The sequence below is a fragment of the Alosa alosa genome, chromosome 15 (assembly GCF_017589495.1).
Source record: "Alosa alosa isolate M-15738 ecotype Scorff River chromosome 15, AALO_Geno_1.1, whole genome shotgun sequence".
Classification (NCBI taxonomy): domain Eukaryota; kingdom Metazoa; phylum Chordata; class Actinopteri; order Clupeiformes; family Clupeidae; genus Alosa; species Alosa alosa.
In genome coordinates this window covers 18,764,897-18,786,288 of record NC_063203.1, presented here as the reverse complement: position 1 = coordinate 18,786,288, position 21,392 = coordinate 18,764,897, and the positions used below count along the sequence as shown (strand labels likewise).

The window sequence follows — 21,392 nt, the reverse complement described above, 5'->3', positions numbered from 1 at the left end:
CAATCAAGAAATCTTGCCACTGAATCCAAAACTATGTTTAACATTATGTACAAGGCTTAGGCTACAGTGGACTAGCATGTTGCAGGGGCTGCTAAAACACAGAGAAACGCGACTGAAAACTCGGCCAATCACAGCCCTTGCTGTCGAATGCGCCGTCTGGTTCGACCGTGGAACTCCACAGCGGACTATGCTGCCCCCAAGCGGCTGCAGTTGTACTTACATTTCACCATTCACCATGATCGTGAATGAAGTGTCAATTTTTAAATGGGACCCACTGTACTATATACAAAGCTGGCATAATATCTTTAGACTGCTGACAAACTGTTTTATGCGTTCACTGAACAAAGATTATGGAAATTAAACACCACTTTTCCAAGAGACAAATTTTGTAAAAAGCATAGCTGGTATGATATAGAACATTATCGGAATATAGAATCAATATGAACATTTTCTGCCAAAAAAACACAGATAGGAATGTAGCTCAGTCAGTAACAGGTTGCTCTGTGACGCAGGAGACCGGGGTTTGATTCCTGCTCGCTGCATCCGTTTTGAAGGTGCATTTCTCACAGCTAAATCAAGCTAGATAGATAGATACAGTAGATATATAGAAACGTGGGCCATAGTCTAAGCCTCTATTGCTTGTAGCCTTTCAAAACATCTGCTAGATAATTTAAATAGCAAACAACATTGTTTTTTGCAGAAGCCTACCCTAGGCTACAGATTAGTTATTAAAAGTAATTTCACTATACTGGGTCATTTATCAAAAAGGTGTTTTGTCTTCGTCCTCCGCAAATTAAGCTACAGGTCCATAGAGAGACGTTAGAATAAATTAGCATTTGCGATTGACAACGTTGTGAGAATTAGGCTATAACACCAACTTTGCAAAGTTAACTTGAATGCATCAATTTTGAACAAAGCCTGAAGCCAACCTGTTTAAGGGAGAGCGGTGCATGGAGAGAATGCGTGCTCTACCCTGCGCAATGAAATAATGTATCTATGCTAATCTATATTTTCAATAATCAATCACTGCATGCCAACAATAAGTCAATATAGGCTATATTGTGAGTAACGCAGGAATGGACGTTACAGTTATTCTGTAACTGTAACGAATTACTGAATTACTTCAGGTCAGAGCAACAAAGTGTAGTGATTTTATTATAAATGTGTTTTGTGATAACTTCTCATTGCTTAGCCTTTCCTGTGGAAAAGACCTTACAATAAATAATATTTATGGACTATCTATAACAGCATTTATGCATGTAACCACTGTAACAATTCAGCTGTTCTCATACATCAAAATCCTTTTAACTTGTGTCATGAACAAACAATCAGATGCCAAATCAAAGGCTGTAAACACCTGCTTAGCGCAGATAATTGCATTTATTCTTTTTGAGATTGTCGGTTTGTTCACAATACTGTCTTATCGGTTTCCAAACATAACCCCTAATGCAAGAAAAGCCTGTGGAATGCTTATTTTTCTGATTCTACCTGTTTTAAACCCCATTATCTATGGAATGAAAATCAAAGATATTAGAACAGCATTTTTTCGCATTTTGAAGAAAGGGAAAATTTCATCATCATAGTAGATGTTTGTGTACTGGTTTGGTCTGCTCGTGTCTGATCTGTCGAATGAAAATAATGTTTTAGGTGTATAATTTCAGTTCTTTGTATATTTGTAACATTAGCTACTTAAAAAAATCAAAGGTTTGATACTTTAACTCTGTGATTTGTTATGTCCACTTGTAAACCTTGAATGGTCATATGGATATAATGTATAATGAATTGCTCTGACATTCTTGATAAAATATTGTCAAGGACAGAAGACGACCCAAGAGCGCAAGTTCAAATTCAGAGTCTTTTTATTGAAGGGTTCAGGGGGGAAGAGGAGTGAGAGAAACGTGAGGTCTTGGAGGTTCGGTTCCAGGGGTGCTAGGAGTGCCAGGGGTATCAGGGGTTCCAGGGGTTCTCGGGGCTCTGGGGTTTTCCAAGTCTCCGGGGGGTTCCAGTCCAAGGTGCTGAGTGTGTGTGTCCCCCAGTGATCGAGCGGCGTCTTGGGCTGAGGGTGGTGACGCTGGCCGGGCTCGCTTTCGTCTGGTGGTCGGAGGCCTGGGGAATCACACACACAACAGCAAGGTGAACAGCAGGCAGTAGTACAGACCAGGGCTAGGCACTAAACGTGGTGAGAGACAGAAGGCAGATTCGAGTTACCGGGGGGGCTGAAGATCGGAGAGTAATCGAGAAGATCCGGAAGGCGGGTCGGGATAACCGGGGCAGTATAACAGGGAGGCAGTCAAGAAAGGATCCGAATCACAGGTAGGAGTCAGAGAGTAGACAGACAGGCAGGCAGGCAGGCAGACAGACAGACAGACAGACAGGCAGGCAGGCAGGCAGGCAGGCAGGCAGGCAGACAGACAGACAGGCAGACAGGCAGACAGACAGGCAGACAGGTCCAGGTTCGAAGACGATCTGACAGGGCTTGGCTGAAAAACAGGGCTTTATTTACTGGGAGAGGTTAGTGGAGAAATGCAGTGCAGCTGGCAGAGTAATTAGAGCAGAGTGGGGCAAGGTGAGGATGGTGAGTGGGAAATGCAGCGCAGCTGGCCAGGTAACAAGAGCAGAGCAGGGCGGAGCCAGGTGGAGCTTGTTAGGCAGAGTAGAGAGAGAGTGAGCAGAGTGGCAGAGAATTTAATCAATTAAGGTTGTTACCAGGGAGAGAGAATGCTCATGACAAATATACTGCTCAAAAAAATTAAGGGAACACTTACAGTTTTCCATAATTGTTAAAACACATTTTTTGAAACCTTCCACCCTTTTCTCAATTCTCAAACTACATTTACAGAATGTCTGACAGTTCTTGCAAAATAAAACACTCGCCTCAAAAGTTTTACTTGTGCTCAGAACCAAACAGTGTCAGAGTACCGATCCAGTTTATGAATTAAGTGTTCCCTTAATTTCTTTGAGCACTATATATATTCTTTTCACATTATTGCATAAATAAATCTTTTTTTGTCGCAACGCGTAAGCCCACCTAAATTAAAGGCTTTTTAACTATAAAAAGCAGTGTGCGTTTGGAATTTTTTGGTTAGACGTAGCCTACACTCCATAAGGCTTTACAAGTCAAACCAACTCTTTTAAGACATAAATAAATCCTTATTCCATTGAACTTCAAGTTTCGAGTAATGAAATAAATGTTTGTGCAAATACATTGTAGATCAGTGCCTGCATGTGGAACAGTCGTACTGTACATCTGGTCACATTTTGTCCTCAGAAGGATATTAGGCCCAATTCTAATGATCTAAAATCAACCTAGGGTGTGTTTCTAGAAAGCGTTGTTGGCTAACTTGCATCGCAACCTTGGTAGTTTGCTCCATTGTTCTTGGATTCATTGTTGTTTCTAGAAAAGGTAGTTCGAACTAATTGGTCGCAAGTTGCGTCGTACAACAGTGGTTGAGCAACTTTTTTAAAAAAAATCAAAAATTTAAAAGCAAATTTGGGCTGGAGATCCCAAATCATTCAACGATAAATTTGTGTGTGAATTTCAATGTTTCACACATATCGACTCATATTTGTTATTTGCTATTTGGTCAGTTGCATCCCCCTAAAATATATGATGGCGACGCCCATGTCCCTTGCCTATACCAATAAAATAACGCAAACCAGTCAATACCAATGGTCTAAAAATACAATATTAATTTAACTGTCATGTAGAAATCAACAGTTTCACAGGTAATGATAATGAACAAGTTGCATGCATGTTTATTATGCTCTGTGTCCAGATAGAAAGTGCAACATTATAATAGGTAATACAACAATCTAGTTCTTTAAAGATATTTAGCACCCGGAGAGAAGAAATACTCTTTTCTGATTGGCTGGCGGGTGGCTTTTAATTCTGAATAACGGGACACCTATGAAGTAGATCTGGTAAAAAAAGTTTAATCGCCATTCCATATCAATGCTTATGAATGGTAACTATAACAACGATAGTAGGACGACGGTTGAGCCTGGAGGCAGGCTTCGCAGCAATGGAACCAACTGTAAACAAGCTGACTGTCCATGCTATCGCTGCTATAGGGCCAATGGAAGTTGTACACACAAGCTGAACTTGAGCTTCTTTTTAAACGGAACCGCGTGTTTCCTTTGCTTTACAGTGGCAACCGGGTGATAAGCGGGATAACGGCCTTCGAGGTGTGTCCAGTTATGCGGAATTAATGGACTCGGCTGAGTCCATTAAAGAGCAATTAAGAGCCATAAAGAGCAATAAACCTTTTTAGTGGCTTTTGTATGTTTATTCACATGCCATGGTACTTGCCCCCTTTCTTACTTCCTCCCTTTCCCTGGACAATTCCAACGCCGGACTATTTGCACTTTCTCTCACTAAATCATGATTAATGCATTATCATACCGGATACGTAATCATCCCACCTCTTGTAACTTTCACCTCAGGTGCTTTAAACACCATGTCCTATTCTCCACACCTGACTATAATATGCATTTGTCATGTATACAGACCTTACTGTCCGTATTGACCCTAGGCAGGTGGGTCAGGCCCTTGAGTCGTGGATCTGCTCGAGGTTTCTTCCTATATGTATCTCCAATTCTAGGGAGTTTTTCCCTCACCCCTGTTACCCATGGGCCTTCTTTCTTTCTTTCTTTTATTTTCTTCCTCTTTTCTTTTTTCTCTGATTGCCTACATTCTGTAAAGCGCCATGATACATGTGTAATGTTTTGGCGCTCTATAAGCACAATAAAATTGAAATTGAATAGTTGTTCTTTCATAGTAGTCATTCCATAGTGTGCTGCAAGAGAAACAAATGGGTAAACACTGCCCTAGGGCTGTACAAAAATAATCCACAATGGTCTAGATTGCTGGCACTCTAGGACAAAGCTTCCGAAAACAGCTTGGCATTCAATGAGTTAAGGGTGGCGATAAAGAGCAATAAACCTTTTAATGGCTTTTGTATGTTTATTCACATGGTGGTTGTTCTTTCATAGTAATCATTTCATAGTGTGCTGCAAGAGAAACAAATGGGTAAACGCTGCCCTAGGGCTTGACGAATTGCATTTAATTGGTTGTACACTATTTCCTGATGGAGGTTGCTCTTTAAATATGACTCAGCCAGAGAGTATTCCATTTCTTAAGCGATTGCTATACCTTCTGTGTACAGATAAACAAGGTATATACTGACATACAAATGAGCCATGCCATTTGGTGCTTGACTGTAATGTATACTTAGAACAGAATTATATATTTTTATGTGTTAACTGTATTTAAATAATATTGTATCTGTACACATCACCTTAGTATACAAAGGAAATGTAAAGAGATTGGTGCCTGACGGTGATATCCATACCTAAAATATTTTTTACTTAATTATTTTACTAAACTTTATTAAATATATCTGTTTTATCCATATACATGACCATTGTTAACACAGTAGTGTTCTTGAATTCAGTGCCTGACAAATTAATTTATTGAAAAGATTATTATTCTATGTTTTCTAACTGCATTTAAAACCTTTTGTCTGTTTCACAGGATCTTTTTATCACATAGGAACTACTAGATGGACTGCCTCTTCAAATGAGTATTGCAATGAATCAAACAATCTCTTCTGTCCTCAGAATTGCCAGCTTTGACATCCACCCCTCTGCTGTTTACCCTATTTTCATTATGGGCCTTTTGGTTTACTTATTTTCTGTCCTCTCAAATGTGACGATCTTGGTGCTCATAGTTACTCAGAGGAGTCTCCACAGACCGATGTTTTACATCCTCTTCAGCCTTCCACTGAATGACCTCATTGGAATTACTGCAATGTTTCCCCGTGTGCTTGTGGACATTGTGATCATGAAGAAAACTGTCAACTACCCACTTTGTGTCCTTCAGGCATTTTTGCTCCATATGTATGGTGGTGGCATCCCCTTTATACTCGCAGCAATGGCATATGACCGATATATTGCTATATGCAAGCCACTCAGATACAATTCAATTCTGACCTCACTAGGTGTCACTGCTGTTATATCATTAGCTTGGGGAGTTAATTTTGCCTTAATTCTAGTTCTTTTCCTGCTTCAGGTCAGAGCAACAAAGTGTAGTGATTTTATTATAAATGTGTTTTGTGATAACTTCTCATTGCTTAGCCTTTCCTGTGGAAAAGACCTTACAATAAATAATATTTATGGACTATCTATAACAGCATTTATGCATGTAACCACTGTAACAATTCAGCTGTTCTCATACATCAAAATCCTTTTAACTTGTGTCATGAACAAACAATCAGATGCCAAATCAAAGGCTGTAAACACCTGCTTAGCGCAGATAATTGCATTTATTCTTTTGAGATTGTCGGTTTGTTCACAATACTGTCTTATCGGTTTCCAAACATAACCCCTAATGCAAGAAAAGCCTGTGGAATGCTTATTTTTCTGATTCTACCTGTTTTAAACCCCATTATCTATGGAATGAAAATCAAAGATATTAGAACAGCATTTTTTCGCATTTTGAAGAAAGGGAAAATTTCATCATCATAGTAGATGTTTGTGTACTGGTTTGGTCTGCTTTCGTGTCTGATCTGTCGAATGAAAATAATGTTTTAGGTGTATAATTTCAGTTCTTTGTATATTTGTAACATTAGCTCTGAAAAATCAAAGGTTTGATACTTTAACTCTGTGATTTGTTATGTCCACTTGTAAACCTTGAATGGTCATATGGATATAATGTATAATGAATTGCTCTGACATTCTTGATAAAATATACTGCTAAAAAAACACTTACAGTTTTCCATAATTGTTAAAACACATTTTTGAAACCTTCCACCCTTTTCTCAATTCTCAAACTACATTTACTGAATGTCTGACAGTTCTTGCAAAATAAAACACTTCGCCTCAAAAGTTTTACTTGTGCTCAGAACCAAACAGTGTCAGAGTACCGATCCAGTTTATGATTGAAGTGTTCCCTTAATTTCTTTTGAGCACTATATATTCTTTTCACATTATTGCATAAATAAATATTTTTTTTTTTTTTGTTTTTTTTTTTTTTCGCGTAAGCCCACCTAAATTAAAGGCTTTTTAACTATAAAAGCAGTGTCGCGTTGGAATTTTTGGTTAGGCGTAGCCTACACTCCATAAGGCTTTACAAGTCAAACCAACTCTTTTAAGACATAAATAAATCCTTATTCCATTGAACTTCAAGTTTCGAAAGTAATGAAATAAATGTTTGTGCAAATACATTGTAGATCAGTGCCTGCATGTGGAACAGTCGTACTGTACATCTGGTCACATTTTGTCCTCAGAAGGATATTAGGCCCAATTCTAATGATCTAAAATCAACCTAGGGTGTGTTTCTAGAAAGCGTTGTTGGCTAACTTGCATCGCAACCTTGGTAGTTTGCTCCATTGTTCTTGGATTCATTGTTGTTTCTAGAAAAGGTAGTTAGAACTAATTGGTGCAAAAGGGGTTAAAGGGAGACGTACAACAGTGGTTGAGCAACTTTTTAGCCTACACAAAATTCTTTGTTTAAAAAATCTAAAAATAGAACGGCAAAATTTAAAAGCAAATTTGGGCTGGAGATCCCAAATCATTCAATCGCCATGATTTGGGCTGAAATTTGTGTGTGAATTTCAATGTTTCACATATCGACTCATATTTGTTATTTGCTATTTGGTCAGTTGCATCCCCTAAAATATATGATGGCGACGCCCATGTCCCTTGCCTATACCAATAAAATAGCATAAACCAGTCAATACCAATGGTCTAAAAATACAATATTAATTTAACTGTCATGTAGAAATCAACAGTTTCACAGGTAATGATAATGAACAAGTTGCATGCATGTTTATTATGCTCTGTGTCCAGATAGAAAGTGCAACATTATAATAGGTAATACAACAATCTAGTTCTTTAAAGATATTTAGCACCGGAACAAAATACTCTTTTCTGATTGGCTGGCGGGTGGCTTTTAATTCTGAATAACGGGACACCTATGAAGTAGATCTGGTAAAAAAAAGTTTAATCGCCATTCCATATCAATGCTTATGAATGGTAACTATAACAACGATAGTAGGGCGACGGTTGAGCCTGGAGGCAGGCTTAGCAGCAATGGAACCAACTGTAAACAAGCTGACTGTCCATGCTATCGCTGCTATAGAACCAATGGAAGTTGTACACACAAGCTGAACTTGAGCTTCTTTTTAAAGCGGAACCGCGTGTTTCCTTTGCTTTACAGTGGCAACGGGTGATAAAGCGGGATAACGGCCTTGAGGTGTGTCCAGTTATGCGGAATTAATGGACTCGGCTGAGTCCATTAAAGAGCAATTAAGAGCCATAAAGAGCAATAAACCTTTTTAGTGGCTTTTGTATGTTTATTCACATGCCATGGTACTTGCCCCCTTTCTTACTTCCTCCCTTTCCCTGGACAATTCCAACGCTTGGACTATTTGCACTTTCTCTCACTAAATCATGATTAATGCATTATCATACCGGATCGTAATCATCCCACCTCTTGTAACTTTCACCTCAGGTGCTTTAAACACCATGTCCTATTCTCCACACCTGACTATAATATGCATTTGTCATGTATACAGACCTTACTGTCCGTATTGACCCTAGGCAGGTGGGTCAGGCCCTTGAGTCGTGGATCTGCTCGAGGTTTCTTCCTATATGTATCTCCAATTCTAGGGAGTTTTTCCCTCACCCCTGTTACCCATGGGCCTTCTTTCTTTCTTTCTTTTATTTTCTTCCTCTTTTCTTTTTTCTCTGATTGCCTACATTCTGTAAAGCGCCATGATACATGTGTAATGTTTTGGCTCTATAAACTAATAAAATTGAAATTGAATAGTTGTTCTTTCATAGTAGTCATTCCATAGTGTGCTGCAAGAGAAACAAATGGGTAAACACTGCCCTAGGGCTGTACAAAAATAATCCACAATGGTCTAGATTGCTGGCACTCTAGGACAAAGCTTCCGAAAACAGCTTGGCATTCAATGAGTTAAGGGTGGCGATAAAGAGCAATAAACCTTTTAATGGCTTTTGTATGTTTATTCACATGGTGGTTGTTCTTTCATAGTAATCATTTCATAGTGTGCTGCAAGAGAAACAAATGGGTAAAAGCTGCTGCCCTAGGGCTTGACGAATTGCATTTAATTGGTTGTACACTATTTCCTGATGGAGGTTGCTCTTTAAATATGACTCAGCCAGAGAGTATTCCATTTCTTAAGCGATTGCTATACCTTCTGTGTACAGATAAACAAGGTATATACTGACATACAAATGAGCCATGCCATTTGGTGCTTGACTGTAATGTATACTTAGAACAGAATTATATATTTTTATGTGTTAACTGTATTTAAATAATATTGTATCTGTACACATCACCTTAGTATACAAAGGAAATGTAAAGAGATTGGTGCCTGACGGTGATATCCATACCTAAAATATTTTTTTACTTAATTATTTTACTAAACTTTATTAAATATATCTGTTTTATCCATATACATGACCATTGTTAACACAGTAGTGTTCTTGAATTCAGTGCCTGACAAATTAATTTATTGAAAAGATTATTATTCTATGTTTTCTAACTGCATTTAAAACCTTTTGTCTGTTTCACAGGATCTTTTTATCACATAGGAACTACTAGATGGACTGCCTCTTCAAATGAGTATTGCAATGAATCAAACAATCTCTTCTGTCCTCAGAATTGCCAGCTTTGACATCCACCCCTCTGCTGTTTACCCTATTTTCATTATGGGCCTTTTGGTTTACTTATTTTCTGTCCTCTCAAATGTGACGATCTTGGTGCTCATAGTTACTCAGAGGAGTCTCCACAGACCGATGTTTTACATCCTCTTCAGCCTTCCACTGAATGACCTCATTGGAATTACTGCAATGTTTCCCCGTGTGCTTGTGGACATTGTGATCATGAAGAAAACTGTCAACTACCCACTTTGTGTCCTTCAGGCATTTTTGCTCCATATGTATGGTGGTGGCATCCCCTTTATACTCGCAGCAATGGCATATGACCGATATATTGCTATATGCAAGCCACTCAGATACAATTCAATTCTGACCTCACTAGGTGTCACTGCTGTTATATCATTAGCTTGGGGAGTTAATTTTGCCTTAATTCTAGTTCTTTTCCTGCTTCAGGTCAGAGCAACAAAGTGTAGTGATTTTATTATAAATGTGTTTTGTGATAACTTCTCATTGCTTAGCCTTTCCTGTGGAAAAGACCTTACAATAAATAATATTTATGGACTATCTATAACAGCATTTATGCATGTAACCACTGTAACAATTCAGCTGTTCTCATACATCAAAATCCTTTTAACTTGTGTCATGAACAAACAATCAGATGCCAAATCAAAGGCTGTAAACACCTGCTTAGCGCAGATAATTGCATTTATTCTTTTTGAGATTGTCGGTTTGTTCACAATACTGTCTTATCGGTTTCCAAACATAACCCCTAATGCAAGAAAAGCCTGTGGAATGCTTATTTTTCTGATTCTACCTGTTTTAAACCCCATTATCTATGGAATGAAAATCAAAGATATTAGAACAGCATTTTTTCGCATTTTGAAGAAAGGGAAAATTTCATCATCATAGTAGATGTTTGTGTACTGGTTTGGTCTGCTCGTGTCTGATCTGTCGAATGAAAATAATGTTTTAGGTGTATAATTTCAGTTCTTTGTATATTTGTAACATTAGCTACGAAAAATCAAAGGTTTGATACTTTAACTCTGTGATTTGTTATGTCCACTTGTAAACCTTGAATGGTCATATGGATATAATGTATAATGAATTGCTCTGACATTCTTGATAAAATATACTGCTAAAAAAAAACACTTACAGTTTTCCATAATTGTTAAAACACATTTTTTGAAACCTTCCACCCTTTTCTCAATTCTCAAACTACATTTACTGAATGTCTGACAGTTCTTGCAAAATAAAACACTCGCCTCAAAAGTTTTACTTGTGCTCAGAACCAAACAGTGTCAGAGTACCGATCCAGTTTATGATTGAAGTGTTCCCTTAATTTCTTTGAGCACTATATATTCTTTTCACATTATTGCATAAATAAATATTTTTTTTTTTGTTTTTTTTTTCGCGTAAGCCCACCTAAATTAAAGGCTTTTTAACTATAAAAAGCAGTGTGCGTTTGGAATTTTTTGGTTAGACGTAGCCTACACTCCATAAGGCTTTACAAGTCAAACCAACTCTTTTAAGACATAAATAAATCCTTATTCCATTGAACTTCAAGTTTCGAGTAATGAAATAAATGTTTGTGCAAATACATTGTAGATCAGTGCCTGCATGTGGAACAGTCGTACTGTACATCTGGTCACATTTTGTCCTCAGAAGGATATTAGGCCCAATTCTAATGATCTAAAATCAACCTAGGGTGTGTTTCTAGAAAGCGTTGTTGGCTAACTTGCATCGCAACCTTGGTAGTTTGCTCCATTGTTCTTGGATTCATTGTTGTTTCTAGAAAAGGTAGTTCGAACTAATTGGTCGCAAGTTGCGTCGTACAACAGTGGTTGAGCAACCGTGGTACGACGTTATTTTCTAGAAATGAGCCACCTGGTCTCATTAGCGAAACGTTCCCCTGGGAACGTTTTCTTAGACCCAGCCTAATGTACCACCAGGTACGGTTCTGAGGTGCAAACTGGCAGGGGTGCTAAAGGGAGACGTTTAGACATTGTTTACTGCAGCAAGGTCTGGTTAAACTAGATCATAGCCTACACAAGCTCAGAAGTATTCTTTGTTTACCAAACTAAAGTTTTTAATTAATAGTGCCTATTTCTCGCTAAGTTTAAATAGAACGGCACAAAGCCTGAACTGCCGTCTACTGTATGAGCTAGCTGCCCCATCTTGGTTGCTTTTTTTCTAAGTGAGCAGCCCGGGGATTTTAGCTCAATTGTCAACACACTCGACATCCGCTCCGAGGTGCAGTTGTTCGTGGGTTCGAATCTGGCCATGATTTGGGCTGGAGATCCCAAATCAATCAACGATAAATTTGTGTGTGAATTTCAAAGTTTCACACATATCGACTCATATTTGTTATTTGCTATTTGGTCAGTTGCATCCCCCTAAAATATATGATGGCGACGCCCATGTCCCTTGCCTATACCAATAAAATAACGCAAACCAGTCAATACCAATGGTCTAAAAATACAATATTAATTTAACTGTCATGTAGAAATCAACAGTTTCACAGGTAATGATAATGAACAAGTTGCATGCATGTTTATTATGCTCTGTGTCCAGATAGAAAGTGCAACATTATAATAGGTAATACAACAATCTAGTTCTTTAAGAACTTTAACAATCTAGTTCTCTTTTCTGATTGGCTGGCGGGTGGCTTTTAATTCTGAATAACGGGACACCTATGAAGTAGATCTGGTAAAAAAAGTTTAATCGCCATTCCATATCAATGCTTATGAATGGTAACTATAACAACGATAGTAGGACGATGGTTGAGCCTGGAGGCAGGCTTCGCAGCAATGGAACCAACTGTAAACAAGCTGACTGTCCATGCTATCGCTGCTATAGGGCCAATGGAAGTTGTACACACAAGCTGAACTTGAGCTTCTTTTTAAATGGAACCGCGTGTTTCCTTTGCTTTACAGTGGCAACCGGGTGATAAGCGGGATAACGGCCTTCGAGGTGTGTCCAGTTATGCGGAATTAATGGACTCGGCTGCGCGTCGGGGAGTTTTTTGCCCCTCGCCCTCATCCATTAATTCCGTATAACAGGACACCTCGGCGGCCGTTATCCCTTACGTAGTCTACAGCTGGAGATTGATTGAAGTTCACTGTAGACAAATTGACAATTGGATAATGGATAACAGTCTGTGTTGATACTACAGAAAGAGAGACAGAAGGCTCTCAAAGGGAAGGTGGGACAACATTCTTGTAGTGAACACAAAGTATGAGAAGAAAGATGATTTTAACATTTTAGCTAGTATGAAACGCAGTAATCCAGCTCAAAACTTAGAAACAACAAAAGAAGCAAAGCAAACATACAGTTACATACAGTTATGTTCCTACTGAGATCACTATTTTAATGGCAAGTGAATGAGTGAGAGAGTGACAGAAACAGCCAACAAAGATTATTGAATTGAGATAGCAGGTGTGTGTGAAAGAGAGAGAGAGAGAGAGAGACTGAGTGAGTAAGAGAAGGACAGCTAGTGTGTGTGTGTGTGGAGGGGTGGGGATCAAAGTGAGTGGTTGGATAGATAGATGGAGCGTGAGTGGAGTTAGAGTGAGAAAGAGAGAGTAAAGAGTAGAGAGAGACTAAGATATGGTGTCTGTGAGTTAGATTTGTGTGTATGAGAGAGGTAGATGGAGTGAATGTGTGAGTGAATGCAGGGGGGATGAGTGAGTGAAGTCTTCATTTTCATAGATCAGGGACAGTTCTGTTTTAAGTCTGGCTTTGTCCGACATGGAATAGTCATCCACTGTGGTTTCTAGTGCTGAATCTTGGAAATTTCTGCTGTGTTGTGGGAACAAGTCTCCTTGCAACAGAGTGGCACTGATGAGATGCTTGGTGAAAGAAAACCTCTCCTTGCCAAAACGAAAAAATAAACTCCACAATATGTCTCTTTACATTTATTTGTAACCATTTCGTTGTGGCTTTTGCTGAGAAACAAATACACAGTGAACTTGAATTAAAGGTTCTATAGAACACAGCTGATCAACTGTCTGCCTTTACTTTTTAGTTGCTAGGTTACGGGGACGCTGGCGAGACACGCCGCTCCGTCTGGCATCATGTTTTTGTTTGTTTTTATGTAATGTTCGTAATTTTATGTAATGTCATGTTTATTTTTTGTATTGATTTGTCTACTTAAATGTTTTCTCTCTTTATTTATGTTATTTTTGATAGTTTTCGTGTTATTCTTAGTCCTTTTTACTGCTTTCAAGTTCAAGGCTGATGTTGTTAACGTCTGTCCATTGGGAGCTTGCTATGGCTAGCTTTTGCCCTGGGCCTCTTACATCCTTCCCATCCATCTGTGAGCCGGTGCTGCACTTCGCTGTCTGGTCGAGGGGATTTCTCGGGACAGCAGCTGGAGCTACTCTGCGAAAGATCTGCCGAGGCCGCTGAGCTGTTTCTGACCTGTGAGCTGCCATGCCAACTGCCTGGAGTCTGGATTGAGCAGACTAACATTAACGTTAACGTTGAAGAACTCTGCATTACGGACCAACAAACTGTCGCTGTTATAAGTCCACCAAGTTGCTGATCTACAAGATTGCCCACGACTTTCGGACTGGTATGCTTCCAGTGATCTCCACACTAACAAGGAGTGTAAAGAACTTTGTTGGCGTTGCATCGGTTGTGGAGACACAGCTGTGCCCAGTTTCACGCGAGTCATCATTGCCCTTGGACATTTTCAGACGGGTGGAAATTGGACTAATTCTATTTTTATTTTTTATTTATTTTATTTATTAATTTGTTTGTTGTCTGTCTTGTATGTCTTGGTGTCACGGGTACGCTGGTGACTACGCCGCTCCGTCCGGCATCTTTTGCGTTTGTTATTTCTTAAATGTAGTTCTATGTCTTGGTGTCACGGGTACGCTGGCGACTACGCCGCTTCGTCCGCTATTGTCTTTGTTAGTCTATGTGTCAATGACAATGTCTTATATGTGGAGTGCTTTGGGTTGCATTCTGGGTTAAATGCGCTATACAAATAAAACTGACTTGACTTGACTTGACTTTTGAATGAATATCTGTTGCCATTGACAGCGGCCATTATTCAGAGGTTCTTAAAAATAATAACCGATAGAACTTTGGAAAATCCTATTCAAGTCAATGGAGCGTTCTACTTGCATTGCGAAGAGCTGTATAATAAAGAAATAGAATTTATGTTACTGCTTACCTCTTGCCAGATGCTGTTACGTTTCTTCTCCCACTGCCATTCGTTTCCTGGTTCCTGTACAGGTCCCTTAGTCCTCATCCTCAACTAGAGAAGGAATGGAGTCCCTGATCCAAAACAAGTTTCACAAGTCACTGTCCACCCTGAACCAACTTGCTGAAGATACAAAATAAATCCAGAATTGTATTAAAATATGTGCTATTGTTGTGTTGGGCCTAGTCAATGTTCAATACTAGAATTCATCACAAATAAATTCATTAGTCTAACATGGTGAAGAAATTGTGATATTTATGAGAGGTTCTATTGTGCTCAGCCATGTGGATTTATGTTTTTATTGTTTAGGCTAAGCATGTTTTCAGCCAATATATGCAAAATCATAGCCTGTATGCTGTGAGTGAACCTCTATGTGATCCCTGCGATGAAGACAGAGTCTATGCCAAGATAATTAATGCGTAGCAAGATGGGTCGTCCTAGTTCATGTCTATGAGGGCAAAGTGGAGTTCAGTCAGAGACGGGCTCTGGTTCAGTTCCCGTCTGCACAGGGGCGTGTCACTGATGTATACTAACGCCTCGGGTTCCACGCCAGACAGAAGCCGGAGTACAAAACAAACTTGGTGTACACCTTCATTAATGTTGATTTTCTCCCGACTGGAGGGTCATACTATCACAACATTCTCCTGAAATGGAGAGGAGGGTTTGGAGATCATGATACCGTGTCCGAAATGTGCATCCATTGCTCAGAAAAATAAGGCTTTGACAAATTCTGGGAAATTCTTGGATTCTGCCATAGGCCTCAATGTTGAAAAGGGAGCCGATCACTGCATAAATGGGGGATAGTGGCCCCCCCTCATGCGGGGCATGTACTACTGCTACCATATTTGCATATATTTCCAGGGACAGGAAATGGCCTCTCATGTTCCTCTTCTGGAGCTGGTTAAACAGCATGTCTACATGTGGCATGATTTTGTGAAACGCCAGGAAGAAACAGAAAGCCTCATCTTCAGACATTCTCATACAACCCCCGGCCTCTCTCTTCGATATGGTATCAACAGGCATTAACAGCACAACTGTGGAAGTTCCATTGCGTTGCTGAAGCGCCTGAAAGTCAGTGTGCCACCACTTCAACCAGAATAAAATGTAGAAAATGATGAAAACCCCCCCAATGTCTGAAAAAAACTGGTCGATCTTCGGGATGTTGCCTGCTGCATGAGGTTCAATTGATGTGCATACCAGTGAAAGTAGTAGGCACTCCTGTAGACATCATGAACTTTCCGCTGCACTCCACCTGTAGCCCCCCACATCACTGCGGCACCAACATAGGCCTGGGCAATTCATTTTCTCTCTTGTCCCGCAGGCAGGAAGAATGGTGCTCAGCCTTTCCAATAATGCAGTGGTGACCCTATCAGCGGTCGCATTTGGAAGCGCGATAAATTCAAAGCATTCTTGAATGTGACCATCAATGTACCGTAGCACAAGCACAACCCGACAATGACTGCAGATGTCGGTTGTCTCGTCTGCCTGAATGGCAAATACAGTCCGACTATTTCACCTCTTCCAGAATGCGGTCTCTGAGAACTGACATGCAGTGTAACAGTTCATTTTGCACGGTCTTCGAAGTGTCTTTAAAAGTGGCGTTCTCCAGGTGCACCTCCAAATCACGGTCGATTGAGGCCATTAGATCAATGAGACCCAAGAAAATGCCAGGGTTTTCTGATGTGTCACTCTCATCGTGACCACGCAAAGCAAGTTCAAAATGTCACTCCATCAATGATCTTTGACAAAATATGCTGATTCCTGTCCACCTCCTCACTTTCTTATGGCAATGCGGAGTCCCTCATCTAGCTTTGAGGCTATGCTAATTCAGCCTAGCATGGCTAGCTTCATATGCACTCTTGCCCGCTCATGTTTCTTAATGTGTTCTGACATATGTTTCAGGTCTGTCACCCCTGTCTGTGTCCACAAACTATCACACGCACTTGTTTCAAACAGTAAGCAAGGAAAGCAAAATATTGCATTGAAATACCCAAGACTAGTTATCCAAGCCTTTCGATCAAACCAACCTCGGGAAAAGGTTCTCTTGTAGGTTTTCTCCTTTTCTCACGCCTGTTGGGTTATATTCAGTTCTGGCTTGTCTGGTCCGAGTTCTTTTACAATTCGTTTTTTCACTAATAATCTTCTTTCAAAGGGATACAGGCGTAGAGATTTAACTGAATTTGAGGCTAAGTGAACTCCCACGACTACATTAGTGCCACTCGACGTCGCCATGCTGCACTCACATGCTGCACTCCCACTAACATGCAGTGGTACACTGCTCTAATCTTGGTACTATGGGCAATATTTTCAGAGCCCCCTAACCATAGAATTTGACGACGATGATTGGCAAAATCTAACTTTTTTGCTTAGCAACCGGGGAACCATTGGCTTAAATTCCATCACTGGTAGTGCTGAGCGAACTGGAGCCCAGGGAAGACAGCCTATTGGCTACTAGCCTACACCAAGGGTAAAAACACAAACGTCTGTTCCGACCTGCTCACAGTGGCTCCACCTAGCCGCTACATCGCATACAGTACTACATAAAATTTCACAAACTTTTGCGACACCGTATGCACGCAGATTTCCCCCAAAAAACCATCGTCTAAACCCGGAATAAAAAGTGAGAACATAACGCCATTTCAGGCGGCTTTTCACTGCTGCATTTGCTTTTCACTGCTTGAAGTCTGATTATAACTTCACCATGCAGGGCTCTACAGTGCGCCCATTTCACTCGCACATGCAAGTAAAAATGATGCCGTGCGAGTGCAAAAAAATATTTAGGCGCACTGGTGCGAATGACTTCTAACCATGTCAATGTTTGTCTGCAAAATACACCGCAACATCGAGAAACATTACTGGTGCAAACCATAGAATCACGTCGCGAATGCAGCATAAAAACTACACCTCCCATCAACGTTAGCAGTTTCGCTAGTAGTCGCTTCTATCAAATCCAAGAGCGCGCAGAAAAAGCGGAAAGTTAGACTAGCCAGCCAAGATGCAAAGATTGAAGAAATTAGTTCTTCTACACTCTAAAAAATGCTGGGTTATTTTCTCAACCCAAACGCTGAGTTGAAACTGTTGGGTCATTGTGTGGGGTTGTTTTTACTCATGTTGGGTTATTTTCTGTAACCCAGCTTGTTGGGTTGATAGTTTAGGACAGTGCCCCTCCTCTCCCCCACCTGACGTGAGCACACTACTCAGCACCAGGGTAACTTTAACACAGCTGCATAGTTATTTGAGAGTTCGGGGGAAATCGTTATTCTTTCAACCGTCCATGTAGTCCAGCAGCTTTCAACATGTAGTGGAAATCAGGCGATTTTGGAAGGTATGTATCTGCTTTTAACTTTTTTATTATTATTATTCAGACGGATTTTAAAAGTAGCCTACACCCAGAGATACCTTCGTGATATGAATGGATATTCTGCCTGCCAATTTCGTTCAGCCTAAGCAGGTTAAGAATTGTGACATTCAAGCCAGCTAACGTTAGCTAACATTAATTTTTACAGTCTTACAATTACTGCTCATGTTAATGTTAAATCTACACAAAGACAGACTCTTAAAAACATAGTTCTGTGTTGACTGGGTATGAACTGCTGAACAGAAACAAAACAAACTTTTACAAAGAACTAAAATTAGCATACCAACAGCTGGCTAGGTTAACGTTAGCAGACGGTTGGTATGCTAGCTTCTAGCTCTAACAAATGCTTCGTGTTAGTGCAGCATGTGTGTCAGCTAATGTATAGTCGAAGTAGTCTACGTACGGTAATCATCATGCCAAACAACATATTAATTCATTCAGGGTAGCTTCATATTATAGCCATGTAACTTACTGGGTGGTTTTTGGTGGTAACATTAACGTTACAGACAACTTGAATTTAACTAACTGAATGTGTTAACATGAGCTAGCTAAAGGTAGAACTATCACTGCCACTAACGTTAATATTACTGAACGTATGTTTGTCAGTCTGCTGTTAAACAACTCCATGAGGTGGTCATGGTTTCCGAAAGTGTGTGTTGCGCTAATATTTTGTCTCAATTTTTTAATGTTTGTCAACATCATTCACTGATCATGGTTCCTGAAAGTCTTGATCTAAAGTTCTGTCAATAGCAGTGATTAATTTACTCTTTTTCTTTCTTTGATTGACAGGGCTGACCCCCAAATGGACCGTGGAATCTAGCTGTCTTCATGGAAGTAACTTATCACATGCTGATGCTGCTTTTAGAGTAGGCTGTCCATTCAAAAATAAAGTAAACTGTCAAATAAATAATTATGTCGAACTGTTTTATTTCATTGCATGGCTATTTGTTGCCCATTTTCTCTCAATGCAACCCAAATACCTGGTTTAGAAAACCCGACAACTGGTTATTTTAACTAGCAGTTCTGTTGATATAACCCAGTGGTTTGGGTTGAATCTATACCCAATATACTGTGTGAATTTTACTCAACATTTATATAGTTATAACCCAGCACATTGGTTACCTTTACCCAGTCTATTGTGCCAATTTAACTAACGTTGTGTTGATATAACCCAGTGTTTTGGGTTAGAATCATACCCAATCTGCTGGGTTTAATAATGTACCCAGACCATTGGGTTAGGATAACTCAATGTGGTGTTGGTCCAATAGTTAACCAGCGGCTGGGTTATATTTGGGTTATTTTTAACCCAACATTTTTTAGAGTGTATCCACCGAATTCATCGGATATCGGAGGAACAGGATGAGATTCTGAGAATGCAGTGAGAGAAGGAAAGGTAACCTAACATGCCTTTCAGCCCAGTTGACGTATTGGCTGCAATAAGCAAAATATAGCTGTAGCGAACCGGCACAAAAGTAACCTCCCGTAATACTCCCATTTTATTCAAAGGTAGAACACTACTGACAACTCCAGGCTTCCACGCATGCTTGTTTGTTTACATCGAATACAAGCTGAAGTGCAAAACGAAAGTAGGCCTAACGTTTGCCTACTGCCCCTATCAATGCAGATATTTCAAATAAAAACTAAAAGTATAAAACGTATATCCTTAATTAGCCTATGTTGGGTTTTGTGGAAGAGAAAATGGACTGTTTTAGTAGTAGTATTAGGCAGTATGCAGTCAGATAGGTCACCATGGGCATATTTGGTTTAGCTATAGATGGATTCACAAATAAATAAATTAGCCTACATTTGGCAGGATACTTGATGTACAGGCTAAATGCAAATATGGCAATGTATTATATTATTTTACATTAACAAAATGTAGGAAAATGAAACAGACTGAAAATAAAGTAGGCACTGATCTTTAAAATCCTGTTTCCTGTAGCCTAAATGTTGTCAGTCATCCTTAATGTGACTTAACTGACTGTGCGCCCAAATTTTTGTCTGTGCTCCTAAATTTTTTAACTTGGGAGCACAAGTGCTCCTGAAAAAAAATGTTAGTGTAGAGCCCTGCCATAGGCTGCACATAATTTTACCTATACGGCAATGGCTATATTTTGGATATATTTAGAATAGGCTAGGCTTAAAGGTCAGTCGGACAGAATTATTTTATTTTTTTTACTCAGCCGTCTGTCCTGCATTGACAACATTGAGGCTACATAGCCTAAACAAATGCTATAGGTTTTTCTAACTTGTATGCTCGATTTTGAACTACCTGCTTTGCTTGTAAATGAAGTTGTAGCCTACTTTCCTTTGTTCAATGTGCTTGTTGAACGATGCTGGCTTAGTTGACTGGTTGTAATCTCACCCGAAGTTGCTGCACCTTCCAATGACGTTGTCTGAGCTGTTAGATCATCTACTTCTGTGTAATAAGTAAGGGATAATGTATAGAGCTGGTAAGTCCCGCCCATCCGCTAAACCGCAGTGGACCTCTAGATTGAAAAATCGTCAATGCAAGTGAATGTGAGAAAATAATTATTTTCTGGTCTCGTTTGATTTGTGCCATGAATGTGAACATATGTCGTCTGTGAATTTTTAATATAATTTTTCATGTTACGAGTTTGACAGTATATTATATGATTCTTCGGCTATCAGTTGTGGAAAAGACATAACGACGCGCAGCGGTGGCCCTGAGCATCCAAATGGTGGCAGAGATCACGGTTTTAAAAAATCATGAAAAGTCCAAGAAACATACAGATAAAAGAAAAATCTAGCCCCATCACAAAGGTCCATAGCACACTGACTACAAAAACCATCTGATAAACAAAAGTTAGATGAATCTGTGAAGAATGCTGAAATCAAGTTAACAGGGTTCATGGCAAAGCACAAGGTACCTCTGAGAATCTCAGACCATTTGGTCTTGGTCCTATAATATATTTTCCACAATTCACAAATAGCCCAAAATATGACCTTTGGGCGCACAAAGACAACTGCTATAACCAAGCATGTCATTGGGGATTGTTATTCTGAAAGTCTAACAGACATTCTCAAAAGAAAGAAATTCAGTGTTTTGATTGACAAATCAACTGACATAGGCAATGTAAAAACGCTGTGTGTAGTTGTTCGGGATTTTTTTGATAA

The 21,392-nt window shown here is 39.6% G+C and overlaps 1 protein-coding gene and 1 pseudogene across 1 annotated transcript; both read left to right on the top strand.

Moving 5' to 3' along the window:
- The first annotated feature begins 5,590 nt into the window (after window positions 1–5,590).
- On the top strand, window positions 5,591–9,621 carry LOC125308706 (annotated as a pseudogene).
- Window positions 9,622–9,660: 39 nt separating this feature from the next.
- On the top strand, window positions 9,661–10,596 carry LOC125308705 (olfactory receptor 52E4-like). The gene has a single exon (XM_048265269.1). The coding sequence runs from the start codon at window positions 9,661–9,663 to the stop codon at window positions 10,594–10,596; it is 936 nt and encodes a 311-aa protein (XP_048121226.1).
- Window positions 10,597–21,392: the final 10,796 nt, after the last annotated feature.

Coding starts and splice junctions, on each gene's coding strand:
- LOC125308705 (XM_048265269.1), top strand. CDS start 9,661: ATGAATCAAACAATCTCTTCTGTCCTCAGAATTGCCAGCTTTGACATC.